A 15,000-nucleotide genomic window follows, 5' to 3' on the forward strand; every position below is an offset into this window, starting at 1 on the left:
ACATGTTAATTGTTGTTTTGGTTACTTATTTTAATATTATATAGCCTTTAGTTACATACATGCATGAATACAAAAATCATTATATATACCCCTTTCAGACCTGTGATAAGTCATTGTAATTTTATCTAAGAAATAAAGACATTAATGCAAAAAAAGGGGGAGGGGGCAGGTGGGGAAAGAACTGAAAATTGAACAGAAAAATTACATTACAAGTTGTTCTTACAATCCATGGATTATATGAAAATCAAGTCATAGAATTATTTACTGTATGTCAGATTTACTGGCATATGAGAATAAAGGTTAGTATCACCCCCTCTGTGATGGTGTCAACAGATGAATTAATGTGCCATTCATGGTGTTCATACATTGTGGACACCAGGTGTTTATGTAGAAAAGGTATGAACGAGAATGAATATCTTCACAATACAAGAGATGTATTTAACCAGATTCGATTATATCTTCATCAGAAGATGTAATCGTGTTTTTCTGATGAAGATGGATCTGAAACTGGTTAAATACATCTCTTGTTTTATGAATATATTAATTCTCATCCATATCTTTTCTACATTTGTCAATGTGAATATAGTTCATGAGGTGTAAATTTGGCTTTGTGCAGGATCAAGACGACTGGATTATATGGACATTGAAATTTGAATGTAATGGTATTTAATCAAGGGGGTGAGGGGGCTTGGATATGCATATGACTATAAGCTTCATTACTCCATGAAGCCTAGTGGCATCTGTTGGCATGAATTTCAAAGCTCATATGCTGAGTGGTGGGTATCCTTGCTGTACATGTTGCTTTGTTGTGTATTCAGGAAATTGTACTGTGCTTATTTGTTCTAGTCTGCAATTGTTGAAGAGAGAAGAGGTATAACCTTCCAGACGTAAGCTGAAAGTCTTACTTATGTGAAAATTTGAATGTGACACAGCCAAATTTGCAGACAGTTGGGGAAACATGTAGTTTCCATGCCTCTCATTTTTTACACAATTGGCTCTACAGTGCCTATGGTAAGGTTTGGTGTCCAAGTCCAACCACAAGCAAACTATAAATTGAAATAAATTGAGATAGTGAAAAGATTAGTGAAGAACTGAATTACTTATTGTAAACAGGGAGGTTTTTAAAAAATTGGTAAATTAGTTCCAGTCGTAGCAAGCTCAGAATTTTTTTTTTTTTTTTATAAAGAAATGATTAAGAACCAGTAGATACCCATAAAACTAGACTAACTTACTGTTCACAGGTCTGAATGGGATGCAGTGATTTTTCAGCTGAAATAACTTTATTTTTCCCTCATACACAAGTTCTTGAATTCAGATAATGAAAATTGTTTAATAATACGTCTATGTAAGTAAATTTGTAATCAGTTGTAAAGACATGGTCTTCTCATTTGTATTCATGTTAAATGTGTTCTAATATATGACATTTCTTTTCCCAGGATGATGAGTACAGATTATTCATGTGCAACAACAACTGGTACCTGTTCCTCCGTTTACACCAAATTCTCTGCTGCCGTCTTACCACCATGTATGAACATGCAGTGCGAATAGCTGCTGAAGAAGCTAAGGATCGGAAAGACCGTAAAGAAGCTACTGCTGTTGCCCTCAGACTCAAACCCAAAAGTAAGTCGTGGTCGGCACATTTGGGTTGTTCGCAAATGTACTCTGATTTAGCTTTCTCCTTGTCTGGCCTTCTCTTGTCTTGTCTTGTCCTTTCTTTCTTTCTTGTCCTTTCATGTTTTTTTTTTCTTGTATTTTCTTGTCTTTATCTTTTAGACACCATGTTCTAAAGTATAGAAATTAGTTGAGCAGATACATGTGTGTGTAAATATTCATACATTTGTTCCTCGTTATCTTATTTTGTTTATTTATTGTATATCAATTTGTTCCAGATGAGATTGCTGTTGAAGATTACTACCCTGCCTTACTGGACATGATCAAGAATGTCCTGGATGGTAATTTGGAACCAACAGCGTACGAGGATACTTTGAGGGAGATGTTCGGAATCCATGCATACACAGGCTTCACCATGGATAAAGTTAGTATCTTATTCATTTTTTTCTCTGATTTAGCAACTGTTTCTTAAAGTGTGACAGTGTTATTGATGTGGTGGTTTATTCAGAATGAGGGCATTATACTTTCCCTGTATGTGACTTGAAGGCGGCCCCAAAAGAAAAAAAATGTAGTATTGATATTGTGGTGGTGGTTATGATGAGGATTGGTGATTGGTGACAATGATGATACAATTAAATCAAAGCCAAATTAACTTATTGAACCAATGAATTCACTGTGTTTAGTAGATCCCTTCTTGCAACAAATTTAATTTAGGGACAGCATAACTGTTCCAGACAGTTGATTTGTCTCCCTTGTCACCTCCTCAGTGTTAACCCAGCCATTCTTACCCAGCATGATATGCATTTTATGCTCAGATGATTTTGGTGAGTAAAGGCAGCGCATGGGACCACCTGTTTTTCAGGCATTTAGCTAAATTTTTTGGGTTAGAAATATTGTGTCCTCTTCATCTTGGAATTAATCTCTACAGCTTTTAAAAATGCCCCAGAAAATGTTACTAAGTATGCACTTATCCATATAATCCATATAATTCCTCCAGAAAACATTATTTATGACAGAAACTTTTTCTATTAATACGCCCAGTTAGTATGAGTAATCTGTTTCCCTTGAATAGCTAGCAATTGCCTATTGAACTTATTATTATTTTGTTATATATATATATATATATATATTTTTTTTTTTGTTAATGAATACTGACCCTTGAGTCATGAAAAGATTTCTTCATGTGTATTTATATACAACATAAAGTTTTCATTTATAGATTTGACTATTTTGGGTGATAATTACTTTTGTAGTGTTATTCCCAGGTTTTAAAAAAGTCAATAGTAATAGCTGGACCCAACTTTTAATTTTGTATAGTATGGAATTTGAAAAAGAGACAAAATGAAGATGGTGTACAGCTGACTCAAGGCAGGCTGCTCTGTTCAGCTGTGCTCTCTCAGCTTTTTGTGGGTTTTATTAGATTTGAAAAAAAAGGAGAGGAATATTGTAGATGACTTATCGCATTTTCTTTTCTTACTTTTCAGGTGGTTACTAGTGCTGTAAGGCAGTTACAACACCTGGTGTGTGATGACCCCCCAGTCCAGTGCACCGCCATGTACCTGAGCGAGGCAAAGAAAGGTGCTGCTGGCGGACCTTTAGCCTCTGCACACAGACGGCTGGCAGCAGAGCAGGCCTATCAGAAGAAGTCGGAGCGCTTATTACAAGATGAGAATTGCTTCAAAATTTACACTGTAATTATTCATTATTTAATATTATTCATTCAAAACCAGTGTGGGGATAAAGTCTGGATGAAATTATTTTTGTAGTAGATGCATAAGGTGTGCAAATTTGTATTCCTTTATTCATATATTCTCATGTTTATTTTTTTCAGTCTTTCTTTTCTTGAGTGAGAACTAATTTATTTCTCAGATATTTTAATTTGTATTTATGTACTAGCAATTTCTAAATCTATTCCTTTCCACAGTACAAAAGAAATTGTAGAATGACAATAGAATTGATAGACACGGAGATTGAAGAAGAGAATGACAGTGGAGGCAGTGCAGGCTCAGCAGTTAGTCATAACCCCACAGTTCCTTCCTCTGCACACTCTGCAATTCCACCTGCTGTTGCTGAAGTGGAAAGATGGAGTGCTTATGTTGAAAAATATGTTTCTTCCGTCGCACCTCAGGTTAGTATGTCTATGTTGTGCTGTGAGCTGAAGGTCAAGTTTAAGAAATCCATTTTATTTTAATGATGGGAATTTCAGTTATAGGTATTTGTTATATGATACATTGGTTTATTTTTCCAGATGTCTCCTGCCATGCAGGCCCAGCTGTCCAGAAAACCAGTATTTCTCCCACGTAATCTTCGATCTTGGAGAAAACTGACAGCTGCAAGACAGACCAATCAGGAAGTCGAAAAGTAGGTTTACCTCTTCATGGAAAACTAGTAGAAAATATTTTTTTTTTCCATTATGATAATGACATCTATAAGACAATGGATCTAGTTCAGTCAATGTATTTTCAGTCTTCTATCACTAGTATGGTATGAAAACTGTCATATTATCTGGATGTGATTTATATCACTCAAAATATGAAGGAAATTATATGTTGGAACATGTTTTGCAGGGATAGCTGTGCTGAAGATATAAAGCCTCCTGTGTGCCCCGATATGGATATTGTGGACAACACTCAGTGCAAGTTCAACCTCTCCTCCTTCAAAATGGTATTTGTAGTGAACAGTGATTCCTACATGTACAAGAAGCAAGCACTCAAGAGAGCAAAACAGGTAAGTTCTTTTTACTTAATAGCTATTTTTTCTCTTGTGATAAAGCTGTTGCAATAAAAATCAATCTCCTTTTACTTACTTATTATGCATTAACTCTCTAATATATATTATGTGTTTTACAAATTTCAGAGTCATGAACATGTTAGTCGAAGGATGCGCAGTGGCCTTGTTTCCTGGCACAGTGATTGGTGCGCAAGACACGTATCAGAAGCAGATCAACGAGCTGCTACTGACTGGTTCCTGGGGCACACAGATGGGTTGCGGCCAAATTGCACGAGAGTAGTGCGCATTGACGATCCTTCCCGACCCCCATTTGCACCCTACAACAAGTACAAGTGTGAATTGGAAGAGAGTGGTGGGTCATAACATGTGGTGTTCACCTCACCGCCTCACTCAGCCATTGTAAGACTGATTAAAAGGGCGGGCAGAATGAGTGTCAGTGGAGGATCAAAATCCCACACTGTGAGCTGTGACTTTTAACTTTGCTCTAAGAGCAAAGGTGTGTGGACGTCACCTCAAAGTACAAGATTGTAGCAGGGATGGTGGTGTGGACCGCAAGTCGCAGCGCGGAGGCAAGGAGTGGTGTTGGGGTGGGAAGAGACAGATTGAATAATACACTGTCTCAGGTTGCAATGAAGTGTTGAGCATGTGTTCTGTATATTATGCATCATAATGCATCAGTTAACATGAGTGATTCCTGTGGAAGTTGCAAGACTGGAGAAGACCAAAACATTTCGAGTTACTGATGCAGAAAAAAAGAAAAAATAAAAAATAAAAGAAAAAAATCAATTGATGTGCCTCACGAATGCCTGTCAGTACAATGTAGTATTAAAATGTAAATGCGAGCTGCAGCATTGAAGCATCCCAGTGACAAGAATCTGCCCTCAAGGGACTGCCCCATTCACCATCCGTTGCACTGCATGGTCTCCACAGCACAAACTTGCTACTAAATTTTGCAACAACTCCTTTCTAATGTACTGTTGCTGGGACCGAGAGAGTGGACTCCTGAGTGAGCCAGTTGTACAAGTGAATGATAATTATAATTTATAGTTGTACAGATGATCTGATAATGTTTTTGTTAATAATGATGTTTCCTTGTATAAGACGGGATTGAGGGGAGATGTGGGTGGCAGTGGCAAATTGTTGTGGGCTCTTCACAGGCCAAATGATTTTCCTTGATGAATAGGAAACAATTATTAATTGGTTATTTATTACCAGATATATATATATATACAGTGTATATATATAAATATATATGTAATCAGGGATATGAATTATCAGTGGCTTCTTGGCAGCCATAGTAATTCAATGAGATCAAGTCAAGAGGCAAGAAGTTATACATAAATGTGTAAAGTATTTTATAAGTATTCTACAGCTTCCTTCCCACACCACACACAACTAAAATTACAGAACACATATACACAAGCATATTTTCATATTCTACGGTTCTATTAAGAAACAGTATTCGGAAACTTTTATTTTCTTTGTCTTTTTTCACCCACTTTCTCCCTCCCAAAAAAATACATAAAGTAGAGTCCTATTATAGTTTTAGGTCACCATGAACCCCTCATCTCCTCTCGAACTCTGGACGTCTCAAAAAACTGCCGCGGCCTATGACACTGTTTAGCTTTAAGAAGTCGAGCCGGCGCGGGTGTGCGTACTGCCAGATTTTGTCTGAAAGAGGGTATCCTGTTGCCAAGGATGGGGCATTGCAACACAAAATACACACAAAATTTAAATGGGTTTCATCTGGAGGCACTGCTGAAACCACTGCCAGGTAGGGTGGTACAAGGGCAATCCGAGAGGTTGTGAAAAGTGGTGTCTGGCAGCTGAAGAAAGAGCCAGAGGAACCACATCTGAATTTGTTAAAATTGGAGTCTAATTCTAATTTGAATACATTTGGATTAATTTTTTAATAATGTTTGTGTCAGTTGTACAGTCATTACATTTGTGTTGTGAACATGTTCCTGCACCAAAATAGACTGTATGATTTTCTCTTACTTAAATAATGGTGAGAGCCAGTCATTTAATATATATTTTCTGCATTTTTAACATGCAATTCCATTTCCTCTATTGTAATATTCAAGGACGAGCATTTACTGCTTTTCACTCCAAACATGCCATGTTGAATATTGTGCCACGGGAAGAGGATACTGTCCAGAATATCTCCTTTAATCAACACATGTCAAATTATTTTTTGTAGTACAAGTATAGAAGGAAATACAGCACACCTAAGTTGGTGACTTCCGTGTATTTAGAGAAATATTTCTTTTCTATCCCTCGTGTCAATCACAGAAAGTGTTTGTAATAGACATATTGAAAACAATAAATCTTTTTACATTCTATTGAAACAGACATGTAATTTCATTTGACCTGATTAGTAGAAGGACCTAAATATGCTTTCATTTGAAGATAGATTTTATCAACACAAAGTGAAGTTCCTTAAGCCTGTTTCCTTGCTCCTTGCGCATGCCTGCCTATGTCGACAGGCCTTCAGAGTTATTCAGGTGCCTTATCTGCACATGACCCCCCCCCCCCCCCCAATCCCTTGTCCGTTGTTGTCGGGGGGGGGGGGGGGCTTAGGAGGCAGAGGCTGGGACTCAATGCTGGGGAACTCCCCAACCTTGGGACTCAGCCCGCGACCCAACTAATTTTGCATGGTCTTTTTTTCCCCCTCCTACTTTTTCCTTTCTGTCCCTTCACCAACCCCTTCTACTATCCACTTCCTAAGGTGTAAGAACCGTGCTGAAAGGATGTAAGGCTGACTTTGTGCCAGTCCTGCACCTGAACGGCCTGCTTTAGTTGTCTAGCCCTTACCCCTCAAGGGGACCCAGAGGGGTGGACCGTTTCTCTCCACCACATACTCCAGGCTTACCATGGCCAACAATGATGATTTTATACCAGTATTAGGGGCAATGAGGCTTGCCCCTTCATCAAATAGCCCCACCAATTCAAACACTCCCGATTCCCAGACCCCAGGCTCTCCTTTGACCACGGCTCCGAACACTACAACTAATACCCCCTCCTCAATGCCGACTAGTACAGTATCCACCCTAATCAACACAACCCCCAAGAGACATTTCTACTCTCCCAACATGCTCAACTTCAACACCTCTACCCCCACAACCTTCTTCATCAACTACCCCATCCTCCCTTATTATTACTTACAGCCTTATTGCCCACCTCCCCACAACACTACCCCCCTCAACACTACTCCCTCCTCCACACGCCTCCGCCCTTCTACTACCCCCACCTCTACAAGAATCTTAAATACTCTATTTAGCCCAGCCAAATGGGACCGATTTTTCGTGATCCCTCCCACAGCTCCTTACTATGACAACATCCTTCTCTTCCAGCAATGTCTCCAAAAACAAGTAGGCAAAGTCTCTTTCCGTAGCCGACCCGACCGTTCCCGTCTCGTCACAGTAACATCTTAAAACAAGGCTATAGCATTATCAAATCTAACTGATCTATATGTAACCCCATCCCTGCAGAACCCCATCCAACCCTCAATACTTGCACCGAACTGTTTCTATCTCCCCAGCAAATTGCCCTATGACAAAAATTGGTCAGATTGTGAAGAAGACTTACTCGCCTGTCTCACGGACTATGATGCAGTATCAGTACAATGTTACTCCATTCCTCCTAGAGGTCATGGTAAGAAACCCACTAACATAGCCAAAATTACTTTCCGTAGACATGACCTTCCCTTTAATGTATACATCGGTGGAGAATCCCTCCCTGTCCGACCATATCAACCTCCTCGTCAGTGCCAAAATTGTTGGCGTTAAGGACATCCTGCCAAACAATACCATTCCACAGCCAGATGCCCACTATGTGCCCAACCTGGCCATACCCGATCAAACTGCTCTGCACAATCACGCACATATGCCTACTGTGGCGGCCCCCATACTGTATTTTATAGAGGCTGCCCCACCTACAAATTTGAGTGAGGTAGCAACTCGCAGATTCAGACTTGGACTTACTCTACGTGAAGCCAGACAGGAAGCACGCCCACGAGGTTTTTCTCTTACTCCCTACTCCAGAAATGTTGCTCACTCTGCCGCTCCCCCTACCTCCCAAGCTCCTACACCCTCCCCTAAACCTATCCCTCCTCCATCTAACTTTCCCTCTTCTACCTCCTACCTTTCTTAAGTCAAATTCTTTGCCATCCTAAATCCAGACACCCCAATCTCTACTACAGCCCCAACACCTTCCCCTCTCCCTCCCCGCACTACCCACAGCAGACAGACTAAACGTTCCACCCCCTCTTCCCCTACCACAATCGCCACCTTCCTTTGCCCCTACTCTTCAGACACCAGTCTTCTCTTCCCCCCCTCACAAGAAAACCTTTGTCTCACAAAAGTCCCCAACCAACCCCATTACAGAAACTCTTGAAGATATTCAAAACTATCTACTCGAGTCCCAAACTAACACTGAAACCCCTCATCCACCTTCAGATTCTACAACTCTCGCTCCCTCCACACTCAAAGTGACTGCCGATATCCATCCTCCTCCTACTCATATCATGTCTACATCTCCCCTTCCCTATTGTGACCACTTTCCAGTTCTCCTTTCTCTTACTTTCTCTTACTGTACCACTTTCTATCTCCCCACGCTGTTGCTTTGATAGAGCTGACTGGCGTACCCCCATCCTCTCTCTCATCCATTTCAGATATGATACAATGTTTCACAACTACAGTCCTAAGAGCTGCCCATACAGCTATTCCTCGAACCTCAAAACCCTATACCTCCTAATGCGTTCCATGGTGGAATTCTGATTGCACTAAAGCGCTTCGCTTAAAACGTGCAGCCTGGAACAGTTAGCGCTACAAACGAGGTACCCCTCATCAACTATCAGCCCTTATCTCCTTTAAAAGAGCATCCGCCTGTCTTCGTCGTACAATCCGGAATAGTAAAATAAATAACTGGCAAAATTATGTTTCCTCAATTACATCCTCTACATCTATCTCAAATGTTTGGCGCCGGATCCATAAACTATCAGGCAAACATCCCCCCCATCCAGCCCCCGTCCTCCATATTCGAGATACCCTCATCTCTGATCCTCCCCAAGTCGCTAATGAACTGGTTGTTTATTTCAGCTAGGTCAGTAGTGGCTCTCACCTTTCTCCACACTTCTCTTCTATTAAAACCATCAGGGAACGTACCCCCATTATCTTCACCCTATCCTCTGCCGAGTCCTATAATGCTCCCTTTTCTTCCTCTGAACTCAGTGCTGCCTTACAGTCGTGTCGCAACACTCATGAAGACCCTGACGGTATTCACTGCCGTATGCTCCGATAACTCCCATCTTCCTCCTTATCCTTCCTATTAACAATTTACAACCACATATGGACATCAGGAAATTTTCCTTCTCATTGGTGAGAAGCTCTTATCCTTCCCTTCCTGAGACCCAATAAATCGGGTAACCTCCCTCAAGACTATTGCCCCATCGCACTAACTAGCTGCTTGTGCAAACTACTAGAGCGAATGGTTAACTTCCGCTTAATGTGGTATCTTCTCTCTCCTTCCCAGTTTGGTTTCCGCCGTGCCCGAAGCACAGCTGACCCCGTGCTCATTTTGAGACATATTACATTTTGAGACATATTACATCAGCATTTGCACGCCATGAATCCGTGCTAGCTATATTCTTTGACCTAGAAAAAACATATGATACTACATTGTGGTACCATATTCTCCAACAATTGCCCTCACTAGGCATACGTGGAAACATGGGTGTCTTTATAAACTCTTTCCTCTCCCAACGCAATTTCCAGGTCAAAACTGCCTCTGCCACATCATCCTTCTTTCCTCAAATTGAAGGCGTCCCACAAGGCAGTGTGCTCAGTACCAATTTATTCATTTTTGCTGTAAATGACATTGTCTCAGTTCTACCACCAGGGGCCCGGTCATCACTATATGTTGATGATTTAACCATCTATGCCTCTGGCACATCCATACCAAATCTCTAACAATTTCTTCAATCTGCAATATCATCAGTATCTTCCTGGGCCACAAACCATGGCTTCCGCTTTTCTACCTCCAAATCTTTCACCATCCTTTTCTCTCGCGCACGTGTAGGTCCTCAACCTCCACTCTTCTTATATGACATTCCACTCCAACACCGTTCCTCTGGCAAATTCCTAGGCGTTATTTTTTACTCAAAACTGTCCTGGCGAGACCATATCCTTTATATTAAAGAAAAAGCCCGCCGCCGTCTCCGAATCTTACAAACCCTATCCCATATATCCTGGGGCTCAGATCGCAAAACTCTCCTTTATCTTCATGTTACCTTGATCCTCTCCACTCTCGATTATGGATGCCATATCTACTCCTCTGCCTCAACTTCTCTCCTTGCTCATCTTGATACAATCAATCACTGTGGTCTTCGCTTAGCCCTAGGTGCCTTCTGCTCCTCTCCAGTTGAAAGCCTGTGCACTGAATCAGGCATACCATCTCTCTCTCGACGCCAAACCATTCTCTCTCTCTGATGCTATGCTCGATTCCACCAACTTCCCCTCACTAAACTAACTATCCCACGATCCCTACTTCCTACCTTTGCTTCTTCCCCACGCTTACCTACTCCTTTCTCCACTCGCATGGATACCCTCCTTCTCCCATTCCCCTATTCCCTGTCTCCGACCCCTCCCGTTTTCTGTCCATTCTGTCCCTCTATGGCTTATACCTTACCCCCGTATTTGCTCCTCTGTTTTCCCTGACCCACCAAAATCAAATATTCCTCATGCTGTCCTTCTCACCCATTTCCTTGACCATGTCTCCACTCAGTCCTCCAGTATTCACGTTTACACCTGACGGCTCCAAATCCACCCCCGGTGCTGGTTTTGCAGTAATCTTCCCAACTAGTACTTTCAAATACCCCCTCCTTCCTGAATCCAGTGTCCTTACTACAGAACTTTATGCACTCCTTTTTGCCTTAAAACACATATACTCCCTTCCCTCTTCCTCTTTCACATTTTTTACTGACTCCCGTAACTCACTAACTCTCATAAAATCTATACACTCGACCAACCCCTTAGTTTGTAAGATCCAGAACTGGTTGTTCTACCTGTCCACACATCATAAAACAATCAAATTCTGCTGGGTGCCCAGCCATGTTGGAATCCCCGGCAATGAACAGACAGATACTCTAGCACGCTACGCCGCTATGTCCACATCATACCATACCAACCGTTTCTCACGTATCCCAGCCACGGATTATTACCCATACTTTAAGACCTTGTATAATCGATGGCAATCTTTCTGGTCAAGTCTCCGCACTAATAAATTACATACTGTAAAACTATCAATCTCCTCCTGGTCAGCTCCGTTTCATCGGAACAGACGTTGGGAGACGGCTCTCGCCCGCTTACGCATTGGCCACACTCGTCTAACACACTCCTATCTACTGTTACAATCCGATCCACCCCTATGTTCCCTATGTAATGTCCCTCTTTCAGTTCCACATATTCTGTTGTCATGCCCATGTTTGATGCAGCCCGTACCTCTGCCCCCCCCCCCCCCCACCTATCCTCCCTTCACCGACCTCCCAATTTATCAGACATCCTTACAGAATATAACACTTTCTACTTTGACAATATGTTTCCTTCCTCAAACGCATATACATCCTTCACTTGATCTAACTCCTTTACATCACCTAACCCGACCTTAACCCATTCACTCATGAACCACCTTTCACTATCTTTTATTATAGTGCTACATGACCTTAGATGTCTAGCACATTTTGCTTTTAACCATTAACCATTATCTGCACATGAAATCTATCTAGTTATCTGGTATACCCTTGATCTCAAAATGTTCCTTAAGCCACTAGGCCATAGCTTGTGGTTTATGATTTTGGTGGTCTACAGAGCATTCATTGTATTTGGTAAATGAGCAAAATTGGTTCATATATTTTTTTTATTTATTTAAAACAGTACAGGTATGAAAATGATCCACTGTTCATTAATTTTATTGTATTATTCCTGTGTAAGAAATAAGATGGCAAGCTGAACAAGAGTACATTCAAAAGTCTCTTAACTGTTCAAGATTCACAATACTGAGGTCTTAGGCTAGCGAAATATAATCCAGTTTATGTTGCTTGAAATGTACTTCAAACTAAAATGTTCGTAGTAACTTTAAATTACGACACGGTTGACGAATCTTCAAACTGGGCTTGTGGTCCACGGCCTGAAACGAGTCGAGAGCCACTGACTTCGGGCAAGCTGGACGTCAGCCGAAAGCCACTGACTTTGGGCAAACGACGTCAGTGCTACCACAAGTAGATTTAAGGCTGTATATATGGCAACTATGAATACCTACCTGTTACGGCCATTTAGCGAAGGTAGACGATTTATCGGGACATTTTTAAGGGCTATGGGTTTGTTGATTGCAAAATGATTAAATGGCCAACAATTAAACCTATGCGAATCAATCTGACTACAATGAGTTATCTACACGATGAAATATGAATGTAGTAAACTATACATAACCATTTACATATTAACAGTTTCAGTTCCTGGAAACTGCTAAGCAACAATTCCGAGGCTATTTTCAACTGAAGTTCTTTTAATGTAAACCACCGGTATGACACATTGTGCATTTTATCAGTATAAATGTACAGATTCAAATGTCAAGATTTATACCCGTTAATACCAGACAATAATGTGGCAATTGTCAATTTTGGCGAAGGATACCTGATCAGGATGAACTATCCCAGAAACGAACGTATCGTAATATTTTTCATTTGAAGGAACAATTCATCAGGGTCGGTTTTTGGAAACGCTTCGATGTCTCGCAGGAGGAGACTCAGTTCGTGCATTCAGCTTTTGGGGCTGTTGCCTCGTTAAGCCCAAAGGTGTAAGGGCTGGGTTTGGCATTCCCTTCAGTGCGGGCACAGGGGGCTTCACCTGAATAGATGGCGCTGCAGTTTCCTCCGGAGGTGCAGTATTGCTTTTCTCGTTTGCGAGACCACGAGTCTCTATAATTAAGAAGTGCGGATTTTCAACTGACTCTGGCGTCCAGGGTTTACCCGCTTGTGGTAATGTACTATTTTTCGTGTAGTTGGTGGCAGTCCCATTGAACTCGGAACCTGGCTCCCGAAATACTGGAGCAGACGCAGGAACACCGAATCCTTTGCCGGGTGTCCGAATCGGGGCGACTGGAGTAAGACTGCGATTCTTGAACCACGGATGGGAAGTGAGGCCCTGGATCCGCGCATCAGGCGCTGGACCCTGGAACCGTGCTGTCGTGGACCTTCGGGCGGCCCTCACCGGTAGCCTTTCGGAGCCAGCGCGGATCCTTCTGCGGGAGGCGTCGCGGGGCGGAGGGGGCGGGACGATGGCCGAGACGTTGAAACCATTTTCTTGAAACCATCGGGGAGAAGGTCCGGGGTCGTCGAGATAAGAGTAATGAAACCGACCTGATGAGAAGAATAAGGAAAGTTGACTAAGGATAATCTTCTGAGTATCTGAATATAATTGAAGTTATTGGGTTATCTTTGATAAAACCTATTGTCTAACGAACGCATTTGATCAAATATGGATAAAAAAGTAAACTGCACGCCTTAGTAAATGCAGACTGTCTTACCGGTTCGTTGACATCTATACAGTCGGTTTAACTTGTTGTAGTCACTCTGAAAAGGCAACGATCATTATTGAAAACCACTGTAAAACAAACGTTCTATAAACACTTATTTAGACGCTAAACTGAAGATGAAGACAGTAGTCTACATACTGTGGTAGGTTTCTTCGCCCTTTTGAAGCGCGCCCCTTTGGCTCTGGACTTGATGGTCGGGGCCAAGAAGTACCACTTGGAGAAGGCGTACGGGTTGTAGTGCATCACCGAATCTGAAAAAGGGTTAATCCGTTAAAAACAGCATGCATAAATACAATACGGTAAAGCTTGTTTTTGTACAAATATAGATGCGCGCATACACAAACAAATATACATATCTATATAACAGACAGGAAGTTCTAGTAAGCAGACTTCATTTCAGTAAAGGTCTTACTAATTCTAAACTAGGAAATGGGCGGAGTGGGATAAGTCCACCAAATTCTCACATGACGAGGCGTCATCTGATCCGTATTGCTTTGAAGTTTCATCAACGTAAATATTATTTCATGAAGGAAAACCACCTTCCATCACACAAATGGCACCTTTGTTTAGATCCATTAAATCATAAAAAGTACCATAAAATCAGTTAGTTCTATTTGTAGTGTGGGCGTTGATACCATCTATTATTCCCAAATAAGTAAAATCGGCGCGCCAAAAAGGGAAAATATGTACTAAATTTCGCTTATACATATGATTCATGTAATACGTCAGACCGCTTCTTGCTGAATATGGGAAAAATCGGAAAGACATCTATTAATTCTTATTTTTTCTCTGATGAACTGAAAACTTCAAATTGAATTTTCTCGATTTCAGATTGTTCAAGCAAGTCTGTAGTCCTACCAAAAGTCCTTTCGTATTTTCTTTTTGAAAGAGTAATTCAGAACATCTGACCAATGAGATCGAGTTTTATTGATTTGGAAAAATAGAAATATACAGACGTACGTATACTTGTACACATACAGACACAGACACACACACACACACACACACACACACACACACACACACACACACACACACACACACTTCCAGCCACGGGGTCCCTCATGG

General features: G+C 41.3%; 2 protein-coding genes across 10 annotated transcripts in view; one reads left to right on the forward strand and one right to left on the reverse strand.

The window, feature by feature from the left end:
* The window catches only part of LOC125046216 (paired amphipathic helix protein Sin3a-like), a 61,353-nt gene extending 54,660 nt beyond the window's left edge, over positions 1 to 6,693 (forward strand). For all 7 annotated transcript variants that reach the window (XM_047643933.1, XM_047643931.1, XM_047643934.1 and 4 more), the window contains 7 exons: positions 1,437 to 1,620; positions 1,890 to 2,035; positions 3,096 to 3,302; positions 3,536 to 3,739; positions 3,860 to 3,972; positions 4,179 to 4,338; positions 4,468 to 6,693. In XM_047643933.1, the coding sequence (XP_047499889.1) occupies positions 1,437 to 1,620; positions 1,890 to 2,035; positions 3,096 to 3,302; positions 3,536 to 3,739; positions 3,860 to 3,972; positions 4,179 to 4,338; positions 4,468 to 4,704 (1,251 nt within the window). In that variant the 3' untranslated portion in view covers positions 4,705 to 6,693. The remainder of the gene's footprint in view (positions 1 to 1,436; positions 1,621 to 1,889; positions 2,036 to 3,095; positions 3,303 to 3,535; positions 3,740 to 3,859; positions 3,973 to 4,178; positions 4,339 to 4,467) is intronic.
* Positions 6,694 to 12,241: 5,548 nt separating this feature from the next.
* Positions 12,242 to 15,000, reverse strand: part of LOC125046087 (astacin-like metalloendopeptidase) — a 31,090-nt gene continuing 28,331 nt past the window's right edge. For all 3 annotated transcript variants that reach the window (XM_047643725.1, XM_047643723.1, XM_047643724.1), the window contains 3 exons: positions 14,071 to 14,183; positions 13,924 to 13,969; positions 12,242 to 13,756 (listed from right to left, as the gene is read on the reverse strand). In XM_047643725.1, the coding sequence (XP_047499681.1) occupies positions 13,098 to 13,756; positions 13,924 to 13,969; positions 14,071 to 14,183 (818 nt within the window). In that variant the 3' untranslated portion in view covers positions 12,242 to 13,097. The remainder of the gene's footprint in view (positions 13,757 to 13,923; positions 13,970 to 14,070; positions 14,184 to 15,000) is intronic.

Source organism: Penaeus chinensis, chromosome 38, assembly GCF_019202785.1.
Source record: "Penaeus chinensis breed Huanghai No. 1 chromosome 38, ASM1920278v2, whole genome shotgun sequence".
In the NCBI taxonomy this organism is placed as follows: Eukaryota; Metazoa; Arthropoda; class Malacostraca; order Decapoda; family Penaeidae; genus Penaeus; species Penaeus chinensis.